The 21,278-nt window shown below is 39.6% G+C and overlaps 1 protein-coding gene across 1 annotated transcript in view; it reads right to left on the bottom strand.

The window, feature by feature from the left end:
• Adam7 (ADAM metallopeptidase domain 7) overlaps positions 1 to 21,278 on the bottom strand; it is a 34,937-nt gene that overhangs the window by 663 nt on the left and 12,996 nt on the right. Inside the window, exons 8-22 of the mRNA XM_005355462.1 lie at positions 20,359 to 20,430; positions 19,405 to 19,574; positions 16,633 to 16,717; positions 14,771 to 14,901; positions 12,958 to 13,132; positions 11,473 to 11,562; positions 10,124 to 10,319; positions 9,630 to 9,732; positions 8,540 to 8,726; positions 6,773 to 6,853; positions 6,081 to 6,159; positions 5,523 to 5,628; positions 5,059 to 5,158; positions 2,162 to 2,224; positions 457 to 513 (exon numbers count right to left, since the gene is read on the bottom strand). Of these exons, the coding sequence (XP_005355519.1) occupies positions 457 to 513; positions 2,162 to 2,224; positions 5,059 to 5,158; positions 5,523 to 5,628; positions 6,081 to 6,159; positions 6,773 to 6,853; positions 8,540 to 8,726; positions 9,630 to 9,732; positions 10,124 to 10,319; positions 11,473 to 11,562; positions 12,958 to 13,132; positions 14,771 to 14,901; positions 16,633 to 16,717; positions 19,405 to 19,574; positions 20,359 to 20,430 (1,695 nt within the window). The remainder of the gene's footprint in view (positions 1 to 456; positions 514 to 2,161; positions 2,225 to 5,058; positions 5,159 to 5,522; positions 5,629 to 6,080; positions 6,160 to 6,772; positions 6,854 to 8,539; positions 8,727 to 9,629; positions 9,733 to 10,123; positions 10,320 to 11,472; positions 11,563 to 12,957; positions 13,133 to 14,770; positions 14,902 to 16,632; positions 16,718 to 19,404; positions 19,575 to 20,358; positions 20,431 to 21,278) is intronic.

Raw genomic sequence — 21,278 nt, 5'->3', positions numbered from 1 at the left:
CAATATAGATATAATGATTCAAATGGGACAGTGCCCCTCACCCACAGTCATGGGTTGACTTGGTAAGAAAAATCTTTAGTAATGGAGCAGTTTAGTAAACAGTGTTCCCTTGTCATGGTAACCGGACCATCATGCCCTCTAAAGTATATCAAGGAACCCTAGCTTGCGGGGATAGTCAATACGCTCTGAGAGAAAATTCTCATTTTCGTTATTTCTAGAACGTCTTGTGAGTCTGACACTGTTAAATTCTAGCTTGCTCCTTCTACAAAGCTTAAATATGCATTTTAGTGTACTCCATAGAAATTTCCGAGTGTCTGTGAACACAGTTTCAACCATAGTGTCATGCGGTAAGTGCAGACGATAGCTCTAGTTAGTGAATGGGTAGGTAAGGGATACAGAAGAATGTGAGCACTTGAATATTTAAATAGGGATGCACTCAATGCCACAAAAACCTACCACGTCATCACTTTGCTTGGGATCTGCAATGCCTCTTGAGTCCTTGCTGATAGATTTCTATAACACATAACATATGCTCTATCAGGAACTGAACCAGCTATTGTGAGCAGGATACATATATGCACACATGCACATGAGCCCCCCCACCCCCAGGGCAGAGTACTTCTTGCTAACAGCACACACATACTCATACATACTCATGAACACAGACACAGGACACACTGCTTTTTGTTCCATGAACAGAGAAAACACATTTAAGGTAGTTCATGAATCATTACTGGATGGGGGGAAGCTGAGGAATTTCTGCTTAGATAAGGTCTCATGAGAAGCCATGCAGCTCTAGTAAAGTGTGAATCTCTAAGAATATGTTATATAAGGGACTATTCAAACATGTCTTCTGAAACCCACTAGTACCATCTTTGATACGGACCACACAGGTTCTGCAGGGAATACAGTTGGAAAGCCGCATGAACAGCTTCTGCTAGACACAATACGAGATCCTTTCTGTGATACTGAAGAACCCCAGACAGAAGTGCTCTGACCACAGACGGCCTCTTGCTCATCCACTTAGGGAGAACAGCTGATTTGAAGCTACAGGATGGAGAATCCTGATGTACATACATCTCCTAGCTCCAAGTGTGAGATACCTTCCTGTGAGACTTTGAAGATGCGCAAGGACCCAGGTCATACTGGAGAATCTATAATAAGTTTTTTTTTCACCATCTTGGCAAACTGAGAGTCCAGATCCCTGGAGCTAATCAGGGCCTCAGTGAAAAGTATCACTGTGTTTCTCCCCTCAAAACTGGGGTCAGAATTGGGGTGATGAATAGGCATTCATTTAAAAACAGAATTTAAATAATAAAAGTAAACTCAGTAATTACAGTGACTCATACCAGTTAGACCACTTCTGGACACACACCCAAAGGACTTCAAACCCTACCAGGGAGATTTTCAGACATCCATTGTAATGTTGTACTATTCAAAATAAGAAAGTGGAACAAGTCTACGTGTCCTTCAGCAGATAAATGAGGTAAGAGAAACATATCCAGATACACAATGGAACTGTATTGGCAGGAAGGTGGTTGGATCTGGAAATTACTCCAGCAAGTGAATTAACCCAGACTCAGAAGGACAAATATATCTCATGTGTCTTTCCTATGTGGACTGTGGATATTAACTTTGCATTTTGTTGTGGCTATGGATCACAAAACTAGAACGAGTGCTTGAGATGCAAAAAGTGGGCTTAAGGAAAGAGGTGGGGGGAGTTGGTAACAGAATACATATGGCACAAAAGAAGAAAGGGGTGAAGGGGCACAAGAGAAGTGGGGGGGATGAGGGCAAGAAGCAGAGAAGGAAGACCAAACAAAGTCTGTGTGAAAAATGCCATACTGAAGCCTGTAACTATATATTCTAACTAAAAGAAATGTTTTTTTTTTAAATCACAGATAATCAACAAGGACTTATGACCAATTACGAATGTTTTAAACAAAGTGCGTCCCTGGATATGCAGGCTCATTTCCTTCTCTTCTGCTCAGCCCCACCAGGCTAAGCACATTGTATATTAGACTCAGTTAGTCATATTTATATTTCAACCCAAGATCTGGGTGCTGTTACCGGGTCTTTTCAAGGAGCTAACGGCAGTTAAGTGACAGCAAGGAGATGAATGGACACGAATGGGCACATCCCATCAAGGGAAGGGACGTACCAGGGTGATGTAGTGAGGGCTTGAGAAGCTGGACGGAAGGCTCTCCAATGTCTCCGCAGCACTCTGTTGATGAAAAGATGCTATTAACCAGCAAGTACTCCTCGAAAAAGGACCACTCTTTCCAAGACCACAGAATGAGTTTCCTGAGACACAGATCCAGGAAATGCACAAATAAGAAGAGTTGTAGAAACAGCAATCTTCCCTAGACTGCTGTCTAACATATGAGCATATCTAAGACCTGTTCTGTAAAGAACACCTATGGGAGGCAGAAGGTGAGATCTTCTTAGTATGCTGTGGCGTGAGTAGCCCTGGAAGGGTCTACTAGTCTCCAGATCTCAAAAGTCCTGGTGGCATTGAGAAAGGCCACAGCCACTTACATTGTTATGAACCTGGAAGCTCTTTGGGTGCTCCCAAACTGCCTATGAACATGTACACGACTGAGGTGCCCTTCTTTAATTTACTTTCTGTTAACTCCTCAGAAAACAGTGAAACAATGGGAAAACATGGACCAGCAGAAGCAAGACCTAGGAATGCACTCCCTTCCAAAGAGAAAAGTGTGTGTGTGTGTGTGTGTGTGTGTGTGTGTGTGTGTGCATGTACATAGATGTATTTATGCATGCTTGTATTATGTATGTATGTGTGCATAGATGTCTTCTTCGTACAATTTTGATGAAGATTGACCTTCTGTAGGGAGTTAATATGTCAAAAAATATTTTAAGAGCCTACAGATTCCTGTAAAGTCCACAAAATTGTATCATAGTGTGTATATCATCAACATGAAGCTGAATCATTGTGACAATCAACAAACTTCTCAGAGCATTCTGTTTAACTTAAAATGCCATAACGCCACTAAGGTGTTAGTAATATTGCCTTGTTTTGTTATTAAGCTAAGGCTGATCTTGAACTCCAGATTCTCCTGCCTCGGTCTCACAAGTGATGAGATTACAGGCATACACAACTGTACCCAACTTAAACTTGCAGCCTTGACAAGTAACAAGTATGTCTCAGCTCTGCTTAAACCCTGGGTTGGCTTCTCTGAGAGTTGCCCCACCCTCATCCTGTGGTTTAGAGAATTTCAACTTGGCTCTCAGCTCATGAAATGCACCTAATTTATACACAGTTATTTAAGGGAACTGTAATTAGGAAAGCAACTGCAAAGCATGTAAGACTTAGTAGATGATTAGCATATCGTAATTGCTAAATGTCCACCAGACACAAAGTACATAGACTTTTTCATTTAACCCTGGAGCAACTAGATAAGATGGATACTACCACCATATTTTCTTCCCAGAAAATTCTCCATGTACATTTAGAAAATCATCACACAGTACTTTCTGTGTATAAAACAATTAAGATTTGTATTTAACCATCTCAGCATTAAGTATGACATAGTAAAAGGCACAAATTGATCAAGAAATGACAAACTCTCATATAGTAAGATTAAGATGAATTATTCTTGCCTAAATATTCCAGTGGAGTTCAGACTTTTTTTTTTTTTTTTTTGTTTTGCTCCCCCCATTGCCTCTGAGCATCATGAGGGTGGGGAGCAGATATTCTGCAAATATTAGGAAAAGCCTAGAATTTTGGAAAGCAAAGCATCTGGGCAAATGCTTCAAAATACCTAGAACTGTACCATCAGACTTGCACCAAAACCCTCAAAGTCCTGAATTTTATAATACTGGTAACATAGACTGAACAGAGACTCGGTGGTTAGACACATTTGCTGCTCTTGTGGAGGGCCTGTGTGTGATTCCTAGCAACCACATGGTCACCCACAACTGCATGGAACCCCCGTTTAAGGAAAATTAATGCTTTCTTCTGACCTATGAGGCACCAGCACAGACACAGTGCATATACATTCCTGCAGGCAAAACACACTCATAAAACACAAGCATCTTTAAAAAAGATTTATCCTTCTATTTTTATTGGCAGTATGCCTAGAATCAGCTGACTGATAACAGAAACAATTGGAGGCTCTCCATCCTTTGCTCAAGTCTTGGGTCCTAACAGGCATTTTACCATTTTGTTAGGGCAAACTTGTCAAGAATGGCATCAATTACTTAGATTAAAACAGAATGCCTGGCAAGATGTGATGATGGAACATGGTATAATTCCAGCACTCAGGAGCCTTAGGAAGGAGGACAGCCTTGAGTTTGAGGCTAGCCTGGGCTGTTTTTCATTTAATGAGGGAGGTTTTTTTTGGGGGGGGGGGTTTCTTACTAAAATTCCATTTGAGATATTTTTCTGGTCTCTTTTTGTTTTTTACTACTAATACATTATTATTTTGAGAATACAGTTTGTATGTGGTCTAACTTTTCCTGAATTTAATTCAATTTGTTTTATACCCTAGAATATGGTTTACAATTGTAAACTTTTCCACTAGTACACAAGGTGATATTTTATTTAGTAAGTCCTTTCTGCTCTGAAATAAGTCTTGGTTATTGTATGATACCTGTTTGATTCTGCTGTCCTCCCTGCCCCGACTTAAACAGTGAAATCTTCCCTTGTATAGCATGCCTCTAAGCAGCTCCCACTTTGCTTAGCTTAGGGTGAGTTCCACATTGAAAATACATACTTGCCAAAGAGACAGAGCTGAGAAGATGGCTCATCTTTTCAAATCTTACATAAGCCTAAAGCCTTAACTTTAATCCCCAAAACCTACTTAAGAACTGGCTCCATAAAGTTGTCCTCTGATCTCTGTCTACACAGACATATGACAGGCAGACAGGCAGGCAGATAGACATATACACACACATAACATAAAACCAGGCAGGCAGGTAGACACATATATCCATATGTATATAGATTAATAATAATAAATAGAACACTACAATAATAAAAAATATATGAACACACATGTGACAGTTCGTTAGCTGTCACAAATAAAAGTATCTCACATGTAGGGGGTGGATATCTGTTAGGACTGGGTCCCTCCTTGTAGGGTTCTCGTCGGGAAAGTATCCTTTATTCTCCACTCCCTGCATTTCTCTAGGAGAGCTGTGAAGAGGGAACATGGAACACTGACTCAGGCTGTTGGAAAAGACACGTGATTCTAATTAAACCACACAGGATATTTTTAAGAGGTGTGTAGCTTGTACCTTGTAACCATTCAACTGCAGCTCAGAGAGAAACCAACATTTGTATTGTATGAAAGAGCTAAACAGGTTTTCAGCTTGTAAAGAAGTTTGGAAACCAAGAGGATAAGCATTTGGAGATGAACAGACAGGTAAAAGGTTGATTTGGCATTCTTATCTGGTCTTCAGTAGTAGACTCAGATCACTCCACACTGATATGTTCTGTGGCCACAGAGTTAGCATGTATTTAGTGATGGCCTCCTTTCATGCAGAATATGTAGACATACTTTTGAACTGGCTTTATCTTGATGCATTTCTGGTAGCGGACTAGTAATGTGACAAGTCCAACCCCAATGATGACCATGACGAGCACAACGACCATGATAGAGACACCTACAACATAAAAACAGGAACTTCAGCGGGCCATCCACTTGAGGACAGTAGAACTTACAATCTCACTTCTTCCCCGAAGGGCTTTAGCTCCCTGTCCTCCAACATGACACAAATTATTATAGTCTCTATTCACAATTAACAATCCACCCCAAGATTCCAGCATGCTTAAAGAAAGCCATAGTCAGCAAGAAAACGTTTGCTTGATAGTTATTAACCAACACTAGAAAAAGCCCCATTGCAGTTTGGGTTTCAGAAGTCATAAGTGACAGTTGGCTAGAAGATATATTAATTCTAAAAAGCAAATGTAGTAAATTTAGTTTGGGTCTCCAAACATGCAAAATAGGAAGGCAGGACCATAAAAACCCTGGTGGAAACACAGCAAACACATGGCAGATGAAACAAAACCTTCATGGCAGAAGCCTTTGAACATACATGAGAGTTATAGTCCTTACTGGTAAGGTTTAAAGTTTCTCCCCAGTCTGTAATTATTGCTCCAGCCTCACAGTGGCACTCGTGTTCATGGTCATCCACCTGGAAGAGCAGCCAATCATGTATTGCTACTGTTATCGAATGACTGAGAAAAGCCTGCTCTGCAGCTCATTTCTGCTAATGTTAGTTTTGCATCAGGCCAATCCATCCATTTATCCATAATTATAGATTTCTAGTACTTGAAAGCGTATCTGATATATATCTTAATAAATTTTAAGTGATAGCTGGGTTTCAGGATGATGTCTCACCCAGATAGAAACCATTAGCATTGAGCAGTGCTGAGCTAAAAACAAATTTAGAATGTGTGTGTTTTTACAAAACCTTTGGGCTGAGGTTGATACTAGTGTAACTTAACTGTAAGTGACATTAGGAAAAATTAAAATTTAAACTTCATACTTAAGCTTTATATGTATACACAAAAGTAGGTTTCTAAATTGTCAATATAGATAATAAATTATTTCTCTTTAACAATGGTAATTCAATAATATCCGGGTTGGCTCTTTGCACTGATTTTATTGATTATACATAAAATGTAAAGAAAATATATAGCTCTTTAAAAGAATAAGCTTACTTCCACACAGGCTCAAGAGTGAGGGCTAAGGTAAGGGGGAAAAAGGATGCTGAGACACTACTTTAAGAGGCAATGAAATCTTACAGCGTTTTCCTCACACTGGGAGGGGCAGCTGCTGGTATTGTAGACCTTTTCCATCTGGACGCATTCGCCATAACTGCAGACCTAGAGGGGAAGCAATCGGCGTGAATTAGAGTGGCGCAACTTACGGGACACGTGATTTTACACACTGACAGATGGAATCCTGCATTCCTTCTTATGTGGCTTAGTTGCATGTTAGATGCAGCACTAGGGAGATTGCTTTCACTCTTGTGACACCCATGTCAATCTCCCTGAGGGGAATCACAAGTAGACTTGATATAATACTGAGAAATGGCTTGCTTTGGTTTACCAACTTTGGGTATTTAGTCAAACCAAAGATAACCCCAAAGACAGTTTCAGTTCCTTATGCCAATGGATAGAATAACACCTCTTTCTCTCTCCCTCCCTCTCTCTTCATCTGATCTCCTTTCTTCTTCCTTTACTCTCCAATCTTCCACCATTCTTCTCTTTGCCCCTCTTCCCTTGTGCCTCATCCTTTTTTGTCCTGTTAGTGCTGTATTCTAAACAAGCAGATGGGAACCAAAGAGCCTCGTGTTGTGCTTATGCAGGAATTTATTTCTAAAAAAGTCCTTTCTGGACTCTCATGCTTTTTGAAGAATTATTCATGCTAAAGAAGATAGTGACTCAACCTCAGCGTCCATCAATACACGGACATAAAAGTGTGCAAACATGTCACGGAGTATAGCTTAGCTGCAGAATGAATAAAAGCATGTCATCGTGGCACCTTGAGTAAGTGTGGGAGGCAGATTACGTGAGGTACGTCAGACACAGGTTGGGAATTTCACACCTGAGACAGTTCAGAAATTCTCAATCACACATGAAAGCTAAGAACATTGATCTTAAGAAGTAGAGAACTGGACTGCGGTTTCCAAAGGCTGGTGGGGTGGCCAGGAAAAGGAAAAGGGAGACTCAAGATAATATGTTTAAATATTCAATTAACCAGGAATAGTAATTTCTAGTGGATCATATGGCAGAATGTTTGTAATTAATAATATCTCATTGTATGTTTTAACATAGTTAGAAGAGAGGGTTTTGAATGTTCACAACATGAGGAAATGATCAGCTGCTAAAGAGGTGTCTATTCTAATTACTCAGATTTGGTTATTACTCATTCTACATATGTGCTGAAAGATTATACTGTACCCAACAGATATGCATAATAATTAAGTGTGGGCCATAATAATTACTAAAATCTGGAATATAGAGTAAAAAGTCTTCCTTGTTTTCTCTTTGTTAAAATTAGCTGTAGCAAGTCAAGCTGAAATCCAAGTAGGCCCAATACTCCACGAGTAGCCAGCTCTCTTCCTGTAGATCCAGTATGCCTGGGTCTCTACAGCCCCAGGAAAGCATTTCTGTGGACAGGCTCTGTGTAGGACATTATCAAGTATACTGGTCTGTAGGCCGCGGGAAGCAGGCCTAATTACGAAACCCTAGTACGTAGTCCATCAACATGGTGGAAGGGATAAAAGGCAGAGTGCTTACTGGCATCATTAACATTAACTGGAGTAGAAACCATGCATAATTTCATTAGATGCCTATTTTAAGATACCAATTAAGCATACTTATACCAATTACATATAATTTAGGATAACGGCAATTAAGCAAGAATAATATTACCATATTATCACTACCCTCTCCTTCAGTAAGTAACAGGAAACGTGGCCATTGTTTCCCCCCGTTTCCCCACATAGAAACCCATCTGGAGTCAATCCCAGCAGCCATGATGTTGGCAAGCCGCTGTCCTCTTACCATTCCGTCCCCACATTTCGTTCCAGCATTAACCAGGCCCATGTCTCTAGAATTGTGGTTTAAAAACATGGTCTTGCATTTGATGGTCACATTCTGCTTCTGATTAGTCAGGCTATACACTTTACTCTCTCCGAGGAGCGACGAGCGCTGCCCTCCAGCACAGAAGAGCTTTCCACATTTGAGATCTCTGGAGGAAAAGAAGTAGAATGTTCTCAGACTCAGAACCAGGAACCAACGTTTCAGAGATGAGACAACCAGCCCAGCCGCTTTCCTCCAAACCCCATTGGTTGGCAGTTTCCAGGACTGTGGTAAGCCGAAAAAGCTCTCAGACATTTAAAGCCCGAACTCTAAGAACTGACCTGAATAGACAGTGTGCGAAATAATCACTGAAAGAATTTTAAGTTCTTAAAACGCAATATTCATTAACACTCACAAAGGATATTTATTAGTGGTTTTGATTAGCATAACTTTAATGGGGACACTAAGAGCTGTTCTTCCTCTCTTGATATTAACTAATTCTAGCAAGCCTGGGGGCCGTGGTTCTTCAGCACCCACTGCATGGAGGGTTCGCCACTGGAAATAAGTGACTGAGAGGGAAGTGAGGGGCACTCCGTTTCCGTATAGAGTATATTGAAGCCATGGGCTCTTGACCAGAGGATTCTGGGATTGTTCCTTTCAGTCCAGTCACTATTTTGCCACACATGAAAGGCCACGCAGAACCACAGCCTACGAACCCGGAAGGGAGTTTAACTCATGGAGATCAGTCTCACTTTCAGCGTCTTTAGAGCCCTCCATTGCTTTCCTTCATTCTTTAAATTACCCCCTTTAAAACATGGTTTCCATTCCTGTTTTCCCTGGTTTGGTAGCATTCTTTTCCTCCCTTTCTTTCCACCCATCTTACCCCTTCTTTAGTCTTTCTATTCCAGGACCCCAACTAGTAAACTCGACAAATTCAACTAATGACGCCAGGGGTCTGGGCTTTCCATATTCCTCCTAATTCTCAGCAAAATCAGAATAACAGCTTTCAAAATGGAGTCTTTATGAGCTCTCAATACACTTTCCTGGACATCTGTTTCCATGGGGCACTTACTTCTCATCACAGGGAGCAAATGTGTTTCCCTTTTTCTTGCAGTATCCAAATCTGTTTCCTTTTTTATTTATCTTGTAGCATAGACCATGACTCTCTTGTGCTCCTGGGGTTCAAAATTACACAGTGAAAAGAAAAAGAAAATGAATACTGAGAATCGTAAAGCGGTTCATTTCCTAATGCAGTTAAGCTTGCCAAATCATGCCACAGAAGGGTACGGTGAAAAGAAGTCAATATATTGTTGAGAAATATAAAAGGTTTCAAAGTGGGAATAGAGAAATGTGTAGGAGGGACATGTGCAGAGCAGCTCTGATGCAGAGCCAATCAATTGCTTGGGAAGTAAAATCAGCAAGAGAGGTTGCAGCCAGCGATGTGTTAGATGAGGCCTTGAAACTATATCACAAATTATATTATCTCCAGTTATATCCCAGATTCTTAGATAGTAACAGAAATACCAACTATTGTCTTGATCATTTATCCCCGTGACTGTCTCTTACCATCACCGAACAACTCTGAGCACTGGTCATCCGGAGTAGGACACTGCCCCATAAAGCAGTAGCCTTCGCCATTCTTGCAAGGAAACCCGTTGACCTGGAACTGGTCCTTAGGACACTCAGGGGAGTGGCCAGTACACATTTCGGGAAAGTCACATTCATTTTTCGCTGGCCTACATACGGTCCCTTCCTTCTTAATCTGTTGAAGAGAAACAGGCATTGGCATCTTTGATGTGTGAGTTGGCGAAACTGAGTACAGGTAGAAAGCCGACACACTTAATTGGTCTGTGAGAGACAGGCTCACAGCTTCCTTCCTGATGAGAAGGATTATGATCATCTGTAGAGATCATGGTTTTTATGTGGCTTTAAGAATGAGAAGATAGTGAGGTATTTTTAAAAGCTTTAATTATTTTCAGTGTCTGAGTGTTTTGCCTGCATGAATTTATGCCTGGCGCCCACAGAGGCCAGAAGAGAGCACCAGATCCCTGGATCTAGAGTTACATCTGCCATGTGGGTACTAGGAGCCTAACCTGGGTCCTCTGCAAAAATAGTCTGAGCTTTTAACTACTGAGCCAATTCTCCAGTTGATGATGGTTTTGAAATTTGGTATTACAAAAGCCTAGCCTTAGGCAGAGCTGACATGGACAAAACTGGTCAAATGGGCAGATGTTTTAATTTACCTCCTATTTTCTGCATTCCTAGCTCTGGAATATCACTCCAATGAATTCCTACCCATCTAGTGCATGACACAGAATCTCTGTCACCAACAGATAATATTCCACCACATAAACTGTGGAATACCCTGCCTCTCATTGTTCAGGGACATGCACAAAGGTATTCTCTTAAGTGTGTGGGATTCCTAGGGAGAGTTGAAGATGCATAAAATGATTATTTCCTTCGTGAGCTTACAATTGTTATTCAGTGGAGTCAAATAAGTGTAAGAAAATTCCTTGGAGCGATCTGAATTTCTGGCCATTTTTTTTTTTAAATTCTATCCCTGGGCATCTAGTGTCTATGTATACTGCTCTCCTTTAGATGAACTGTTGTCGGGATATAAATTTCTGTCCCACTTGAGTTTAGACTGACACTGATCCACACATGGGTAAGGATAGTGTTGGTCATGTGATTTGACTCCTAAAAACACCAAGATGCTAAGCATCTTCTCTATAACCTGGACCAGAGCATCATCTGTTCAAATATCAGACTATTTCAGATTAAATACTCCTGGGTGTTCAGAAGGGACACTGCATTCTGTAATTATAACTACAGGGCCAGCCAGGGTCAGATAGCGCTTTGTTATTCCACACACCTGAACTGAGAACACAGCGGTCCTCGGGAGCCAAGGGTCTCACCTGACATGATTGGCAGCACTCTCCTTCCACACAAGTGAATCCCGGCTTCAGCACACATTTGCGTGCGTCACAGCAAGGGTTGGTGCATTCCTGGTAAGAGGAAAATGGAGACATCGTCACAAATGGGTTCGTGTGTTGGTTCCTATTTGACGATCTAATTACTTACACCCCTTCAAGAGCTCCAGAGAAACGCAGGGCCCTTGGCTTAGGGATGTGAATCAGATTACTGGTGCAGCTTGCCTTGGGGGATTCCACTTTGCTGCCTTCTCTCATGTTCCCTCAGTAACTCCCAGTTTATGAACTCTCATTGGTGGGAAGAGTCCAAAGACAGTGACCTCCCAGCTGCTGTTGTTTCCAGATGCTAAAGTCTGGTGTGAGATAATATAGTGTCTAAAGATCTTTCCTCTGGCTTGAGATGCCATGGATTTCAACCTGAACACACACACACACACACACACACTCTCTCTCTCTCTCTCTCTCTCTCTCTCTCTCTCTCTCTCTTTCAATGCATTATTATATTATAACAATAAAATAGCCACACTTAGGTGTCCTGTCTTCTTGAACAAAATTGAAACTTCTGAGGCAGTTGTCTGTCTACGTCTGATCAGTTAAGGCCTCCAAACATTAAAACAGAGTTCTGGTTATTCCAAAACATGCACAGGGCAAATGGATCCCTGTCCAAAGCCAGCAACTTTTTCTTGTTGCATCTGAGACATTGAAAAACAGTTTTCAAGTTCTCTGGGTCAGCCCCACCCTCATTATAGTTTTTCTTGGTTGCTGTCCTGTTACAGCACTTTGAACTGGTATCTAGAGCTAACATAGAAATCGTTGTCTTCAGAGTGCAGTTCCAGCAGATTGGTGGGACCGTAAACCGAAGCTACACTGGAGGATTACTAGCTTCATATTTTAGCACATCTCCAAAGGGTTACACTGCCTTGTTCATTTGAGGCAAAAGTAGTGGAGGACGCACATTTATTGGGCGAGTTTCTAGAAGAAATAGCTTCTAAAAGCATACTAAGAATTACCTGAAAATTTGCCTCTAAGGCTTTTCTAGATGATCTAGACTTCAATAAATATATGAAAAATTTGGAGGCCTTTTGTCTTTCTACTAAAAGAGACGTTTCTATAATTACAACTGCCCAGCTATAGACAAGCTTCCCAAAGCTCTAAGTAAAGCTTGACTGACTAGGCCATGTTACAGAACGACTACCACCTACTATGTGTGCCTGCGGGATCCTGCTTAAGGATACTTCCCACAAGACAAGGCAGTTAACATGTAAACTAGGCAAATGCAGTGTTGCTGGTCTCTAGCAAGGTCATCACATATGACTTAAGATTTCCTAAGAAGCTTGAAATGAGGCTGCCTCAACAGCCGGGCTCCACGTGGACAAGAGGAACAGCTTCCTAAGGCATCACTGAGAACATTGTCTGCTGAAATTCCAGCTGAACCCCAGCCTTGTTAATGATGACATCATTTGCAAATACCTGAACTGATCCACAGTCACACTCTTCTCCTTCATCCACCTTCTTGTTCCCGCAGAATGGATACTCAATAAAATCAGCAGGCAGTGGATTGTTGAATATGCACGCCGGCTTCTGATCATTTAGATATTGCTGGTATTGGCTTTGGCTGCATTTACTGAATTTTATTGCAGGGATGCTAGAGACAAGGTAAAAATGAAAGTTTATCACATGAAGGAAGCTGTGAAAAATTAATGAGGGATTGGGAAAGAAATACAAATGCTAACTACAAGAGCAGAGCATGTCACAGCTCCTTATGACTCACTAGTTGTGCCCCAAAAACACAACTATCAAAGGCCATTTCAGTGAAAAACTTGGGTTATGTGTCTTCTGACAAACCCTTCCTGATGCCAACAGTTACTTGATTGTCTGTGCTTCTGCTTCCTATTTACCTCTAATGTGCCCCTCTTATTTTTAAAAATGCACATTTTTTATGTTATGAGTGTTTGCCTTTCTGTATGTATATCTATGACTATGTGCTTAGTACCTGCAGAGGTTAGAAAGGGGGGTGTTGGATCCCCTGGAACTAGAGCTAAAGATGGTTACAAGTCTTCATATAGATGGTGGCAATTGAACCCCAATCCTCTGTAATAGCAGTAAGTAGTCTTAAAGACTGAGCTACCTCTCCAGCCCCTAATGTGCCCCTTGTAATACAACCACATAAGAATATAAATCTGATTCACCATCTCTGAAAGACCACAAACTTCTCCACCAAGTCAAGGAGGGCATCAAGTTCATTTCCTTAAAAATAACCGTAAGTTAACACAGTGCCTGGGTTGGAGTAGTTCTCTATTATACTTGTGCAAATAAACTGCTTATTAATATTAGAAACATCCTCATGACTTCTAAATGCCCCTCTTTAAACAACACTTCACTCCTTCTTTATTTGTTTTTATTACCTTTAGTGATTGAATACAGAAGGACTTTTACAGACTTGAGGCCTTTCAATAGGGTTGCTATGACCTTGATAATATTATTAGTTTGATATCAGATACTACATATCACAGTTCTACTCTGTGACAGCCACTGAATTTTGAGCTTTAACTATTTTTCATCATTTTGAAAATATTTATTTGGTTTAAAATTATATGTCTTTGTGTGTGTTAATGTGCAGGTACGGGTAGAGGTACCCACTGAGTCCACAAGAGGGAATCAGAATCCCTGGAGCTGAAGTTACAGGTGGTGGTGAGCTTCCCAATGTGGATGCTGCTAAACATAGGTCCTCTGCTCAAAGGAATCCAAAGATGCACAGGACCAAGACCTGACAACAAGGTAAGTCACCCATTGTATATTGTAATGCAATCTCTTATTGACAGCTACTTAAAAAAAAAGAGTTTTCTCCAAAGGAGTCTCACTCAAAGGGTACTTAAGGATAATTAAGGGTACCCTGCCCAGCGGGGTCAACAGAAAACAAACTAAATTGTAGTTTTGTAGACTCTTGTTGCCTCATATGGTTTTGCTTGAACATTTGTTTTACTGTTCTTTTGTTTTTATATTATGATCTTAAATTTTGTGTTTTTAAGGGCTTGGGGATTTTGGTTTGTTTCTATTTGTATTTCTTACATTTTTGCTTTGTTTTGTTAGTCTGTTTTATTTGGATATTTTTTGTTTATTTGCCTGTTTATCTTTTAAAGAGGGGGGATAGAGTTGGGTGGGTGGGGAAGAAGTGGGAGAAGTTGGGATTTGGGGAAGGGAAAGTGTGATCAGAACATATTATATAATTTTTTTCAAAAATATATATAAGGTAAATTTATTATGTGCGTTATCAGAGGCTCACCTTCCACTACCGCCCATCACACATTTCCCCACAGGACAGGTACATGGAAACTCATCATGTTGCATGCCCAGGCTATGCCCCAGCTGATGCGCCATTCTGTTCCCAATTATATTTACATCTGGTAGAAGATCCTGATTTAAAAAAAAAAACAAAACACACACACACAGCAGTAAGAGATGTCTGTAAGAGACCCCAAAGTAGTACATGGGTATCACTTTAAACTAGTGTCTAAAAGGCTCAATTTCTAAATCTTAGTTAGTCTGTATGGATTTGGGAAGGGGTGGTCAATAACTATAATTTATAATGGAAATTGGGCAAATGACCTTCTACATATTTCTAACTTGAACTTTTTGATGCACAGCCCACTCCTATGTGTTGGCAGAGACTCAGTTTTCCAAACAGCTAAAATTGTTAACTAATGTTACTATGCCCGACTGCCCTGTCCTTCCCAAACTTACATTCTGAAACCTTAAGCTCGAAGGACTGCAGTGTTTAAGGCCAAGACGACAAGTTCCTCAACTGTGGTAATAATGCCCTAATCAAACAGGCTCTGGAGAAACATCTGTCTCTACCCTACTGTGGGAGACATGATGAGAAGGTGTCAACCTTCAGCCATGAGGTGGACCCTTGCCAGTTACAAATGGATTAGATCCTTGCCTTGGACTTCTCAGATTTTAGAATTGTGAGAAATATATTTCCATGGCTTACAGCCTACTCGGTTTTTGGTATTTTGTTACTGAAGCCCATGGGAACTTAAGACAAATGTCCTACACAATTTTATGGGTGGTGTTGGTGTCTTTTCTGTATTAGATATTCCAGGGCTTCAACTGAGAGGTTTGGTGTTCTTGTTTTTGATCTGTCTTGATCTGTATTGAGCAACAAATCTATATAATCCTGTAAAGGTAGTTTCTGTCATGAGAAACCTCTGGGAGTCAGAAATTAAAATCCAAGGCAGAAATGATTATTGCCTGGCCTCATAGACCTCTTCATGCTCTAACCTATATATTCATAAAAAATTCAAAGAGGCATAGGCTATCCAGTTCTGATAAAGTTAATAGGTCACTTTTAATTTGTTCATTTCATCTTTGCTCATATGAAGTTTCAAAGGTTTCTTTGTTTGACTAAAATAAGATAATTGAAAAAGTAATAGCTTCATTTGGGGTAAATTGAGTTCGTAGGCAGACCTTATCTCATGAAAGTGATTATAAAATAACCAGTGGGTGAGATTATTTGAATAAATACTAGTTATTTTAAGCTTGGCTCTCAGCAAGAATAAGCTGGAGAGATAAATACAGATAAGGTAATAAATACAAACCTTCATGTTTTCAACCATGTCTCTAACAGAGTACGTGGGCACCATTTACTGGAAGCTTTGAGCCTTGGATAAAGGTCGCACAGGCAAGGAGAGACAATAGCTCATAGGTCCTCTACTTGCTGAACATGATTTTCAAGCTTGTCTTGATATGACAAATTAAGTGACCTTTATTTGTTTATTTCAGTTTAAAAGCAATTCCGATGATTAAATTAACCTAAGTGGCATGGACCTTACTTGTCCTTATAAGTAGTTACGTTTAATACATGGAAGAGTTTTACAGTTACAGAATACCCTGTGGTGGTTTTCATACCTGTCCTTCTGAGCTTTGAACTGTGTTTTACCTTCATTCTTCCCCTATAGTTTTTCATAAGACACATTAGTTATTCTCACTTACTAAAGGGATGATAGGTCTCTTCATGACATACCTTGGAAAACAGAGGTCAAATACAAATCACACATAGCGTTTCAATGTGTTTCAGATAGATATAGAATAATTCACTCAAATATTTGGGTAAATGGTACAATGTTAGAAATATTTTAGACCCACCTTAACAATGCTGCAGGAACGCAAGGCTTGGCACATTCCTCTTGGGTAAGCAATTCCTTGCATAGGTGTGTAGAGCCATTTCCCACTGTAAACAAGATGCAGGGATACTTATTTTTAATCTGACAGAACAGTTTCATTAACACCAAATTCAAACTGCAGTGAACCACCATAGGGGTCACCCTTTGCTCAAACAGTCTTCTCATTTCTGGCACCATGGACGACCTGAGTTGATATAAGGCTCAGTTAAACCTAGAGACATCGAGAAAACTAAAGGAGGTCTTAGGATGAAATTGGAAAAAAAATGTAATGTTTTCTAAGAAAACAAAATGAAAGAGGAAGAATCTCATTTTTCTCTATTCTTGTATACCTTGTACTCAACTCTGGATAAAACAATTTAAATAACAAAACAAACAAACAAACAAAAAACCACAACAAGCTAATCAATTAAACTTAAAATGTTTGGGAGGGAAATATGTTACAGTGGATGCTCTCAGAATCATAATTATTTGATTATAGTTGATAACATTTAAAATCATTTATCAATTATAGAAACACAAAGGGGTAATGATAGGTCTAATCCAACATTTAAATGCCCCATTGTATAAAAATGAGGCCATTCCCATAATCTCTAAAGTGATAGATGTCTACATTGTAGGGATCTAATTTTCACTTGACTTGAGAGTAGTGCTTAGATTGGGGCCTTTGTAAACAGAGCCATCACGACCAGGAAGACAACACTTAGACAATCAGGAAATTCAAATACTAGAACAAAGGTGAGATGAAGGACCTGGTTTCTGCCTTTTATTGTTTTAATTAAGAAGATGCACCCTCTTTCTATCCCTGTGTTCAATGTGTCAAAGTCTGGCTGTGCTTCTAGAGGAACACAGTATTCTGGGCTTGCCAATCTTTGGAGATCTTGGAAGAACATGGGAAATGTGAAGGACAGGCCAGAGGCTGACTTCTCTCAAAGTCATCTGAATTTAAACATAAACATTTACAGTGTCACATGCATTGTCTTTTTTTCTATATCTGTGTGACTATAGGTGGGAAATATTCTATAGCTCAGTGTATAAGAAGTCCCAGATACAATGTCCAGGTGAATAGTGATCAGTCCACTTTAAGGCCCTGTTTCAAATAACTTAGTGATCTGAAAAGTTACCTGTGAAATAAGCAAAATTATTTTACTAAAATATTCTTCTCCATTACACCTATTTAGATAATTTTATGTGTTCTAAAAATTCATACGTGGTTTGAGATTAAGTCAGTAGGTAAAGGCACTAGCCTCTAAGCCTGACTCCCTGAGTTCAACATCCAGGATCCACTGACTCTTGAAAATTGTCCTGTTACCTCCACAAATGCACTGTCTCTCTCTCTCTCTCTCTCACACACACACACACACACACACACACACACACACACACACACCATAAATAATAAATACATATTTAAACATTAATGTACGAATAGGGGCCCCAACCTGCCCACCCTGAACTTTATGATGATGTTTTACTGTGCTTCATCCCCTATTATTTTTGGTCATGACCGTCTATGAGTGTCTATACCCAAGGTACACTCCTGAAGAGAAGTGCTTTGAGTCCATCAGATGAGAGCTGATGTCTGGTTCACTCTCATCAATCTACTAGATGACTGGATTGGACATCTCATGACAGTCTTTAGAACTGTTTGCTTCTGAACTCGGCCTGAAAGCCCTCCTCTAGTTAACCCTGGAGAGAGGCTCCGCAGACCAGATTTGAGGACTCTGGAGATATTGGCATTATAGGCAGAGAAACAGGTAGGTAGAGTGGGTGACTTTGGCAGCATCAGCGACAAGCTGGAAGCTACTATTGCTCTCAGGTAGCTCTCCCAGAGTGTGATATCGCTTAAGATAGCAAAGGTGCTTATTATTATAGAGCCTATGAATTTCATTCCTGTATTCATCATTTTCCTCTAGGCTAAGTATAATGCTAGAATTATTGAACAGAGGAAGTAATAATTAAGTAGATCCTCTCAAACTTGTGTGTAGGGATATTGAAGCTATAGCAGGATCAACTTATCAGATGAGATAGTCCAGAAAGCCAGATTTAGTGGAATATTAGAGAGAAGCTGGCTTTGAATGGTGATAGGAAATTGCCAAGGGACCCCAACTTATCCTTGCTTTGGCACATTTTCAACTCTACATAAGAATATATTTTTTTCTTTACAGTCTTAACTAGTATTAGAAAAAATTATTACAAAACATTCTACTTATTTTAAATATTCTATTTTTCTATACTCATAATTAATACTTTTCTTATATAAAAAAATCTACCCAAATAAATAATTTTGTGTTATTATGCATTATTTATTTGTCCTATTCTATTTTTTCTTTTTGTGTGTTTGAGTGTGTGTGGTTTATTTGCACATGCGTGTACACATATGTACGCCCATGTGTGAGCGTAAGAGAACAAAAGTGGGTATCAAGTGTTCAGCACTATCAGGCTATGGCTTTGCTTTCTCAAGACAGGTCTTCCACTGAGCCTGGAGTTAGGGTTGGTGGACAGTAAGCTCCCATGCTTCTCCTGTCTCTACCTGACTCATGGTGCTGGGGTCACAAGAGCTAAAAAAGTGGATGGCTACACCTAACTTCTTAGATGGTGGCTTGGGTTCAAATTCAGGTTCTCATATTTTTTATAGTTAGTCCTCTGACCCACCAAGCCATCTCCTGAGCCCTGTTTTCTTTTTAAATAAGAATAATTGCCCCAATATGTGAAGGAAAATAGAATAATTACATACCTCAGTAAAATCACATGATCAAAATCCTTCCTTTTTTTGAGAACTGTTTCTTGCCAAGTTGAAAAATGTAGTAAGGCAGTTTCTAGATTTGATGTGATTTCTATCTTGTCTCCAGATGACCATATCTCAAGGCCAGCCAATGCCACATGGATGTTCAAGGTTTTATAAATCTGTTCAAAGAGGAATAATTTTTGCAAAGCCAAATTGTTAGAAGTTTCTTTCATTATTATCTGTATTCCCTTTTATGAAAAAAAACAATTTCAACTTGTTATGTACATTTTAAATAGCACAGCTCTTGTTTAAATTGATATACTGAACTTCAGTGAAGATTATTATATAGAATACTGGGTGAATTTCCATAAATTTCAATAAAGAAACTATGATAAACTATGATAAAAATGTTTGAAAATACTTTAAGTATAGAGATAGAAACGTTAAGGATGAAAATGATAAAAACAATCATAGGCTTTCACGAGCGCATTAGAAGGCTATGAACTATGAGGGGAAGAATCCTGCTGGCTCAACAGGAATTACCCAGAATTATCCAGGAATTACAAAGCACTGAAGAAATGAAACAAACAGAAGACAGGGAGGGTCTAATGCTGTGGGAAAGAGCTAAAAAATTAGGCACGTTGCATATGACTTTAGTATTCCAACTTCATGGTTTATGTCAAACACCTTTCTTTATCCACGGAGGCATCTCACCAGTCTGTGTCAGTGAGCAAGTTCTCGGATCAATTTAAATAGCAAGCGTAATTTACTTAGTAAACCCAAACCTCAGTGCTGTGGTTTGTTGCTGTTTTGAAGCAATTTTTACTAACTAGTTGACCTAGTGGGCCTGTGGTTTATGCTGGCTCGATGTCAAGGTTATTACTACAGTCTTTTCAGAGATCTAGCGTAAAAAGTCCATTGCATTTATATTTTCAGATTGATTCAAGTTACAGCAAAACTTACCATGTTGACAAAATTGACCATTCCCCAAATTCGTTTCCTTAGCTTGTTTTGGGGTTTGTTATTTCTGTGGTACTGTAAACACAAACACAGTACTTGTTACTTACCGATATTTAGAAAAGCCCAGAAAAATAATTCAATTACTATTGAGATAGTGTAAAAACATAAAAAGAAAGAAAGAACAAAAGAAAGGAAGGAAGAAAGAAAAGAAAAAAGTAAAAAATGCAGCCTCGAGGGCAATAGAAAATAGTTCTCTTTCCAGTGAACTAAAAATTGAACAAATTATGAAGACATAATAGATTTTTAAATAAAATAACTAGACATAGCAGTTCCTGGAGAAGTGCTTTGGCTTAGCACTTTAAGGTCTTCTTTTGAATTTGGACATCTTTGCCGATTCTATTTCATTACATTTGTTGATTTTTTTAAAAGCAGCTGCTTAGTATTCTTTAGAGCCCATTTTTATTCCCAAGCCACAACTACTAAAGTTACACAACTGCCAACACATTGCAAGCATCAGCAAGTTTACTACCCCTGGCCCCTGAGAATCTGAATGTAAAAAATATCACAAAAAATCACACAGTCAAGACAGAGCTCACATTGAATTGTGTACCAGAGAGGGACAGGAACCTGACCATTGCTTTTCTCCAGAACAAGGTTTATGAGGCCAAGTTGATTTAACTTCTCTGACTTTGATTCTGTTCTTATAATCGTATTTCTTTCACTAGTTATTAATGAAATGTATTGAACAATAGAGGAGGATTTTCTGTGCAAGCACACACGGTCAGTTTCCTTTCCTGCTAAAAATCAGAGCCAAGGTTCTCCCTCCTTCTGCTCCTCATTGGGACCTTGAGAGCTCAGTCCAGTGCTCCAGTGTGGGTCTCTGTCTCTATCTCCATCCATCACCAGGTGAAGGTTCTATGGAG

The sequence above is a fragment of the Microtus ochrogaster genome, chromosome 17 (genome assembly GCF_000317375.1).
Source record: "Microtus ochrogaster isolate Prairie Vole_2 chromosome 17, MicOch1.0, whole genome shotgun sequence".
NCBI lineage: Eukaryota > Metazoa > Chordata > Mammalia > Rodentia > Cricetidae > Microtus > Microtus ochrogaster.
The sequence above is the reverse complement of the archived record's forward strand: the minus strand, read 5'-3'. Positions and strand labels throughout refer to the sequence as shown.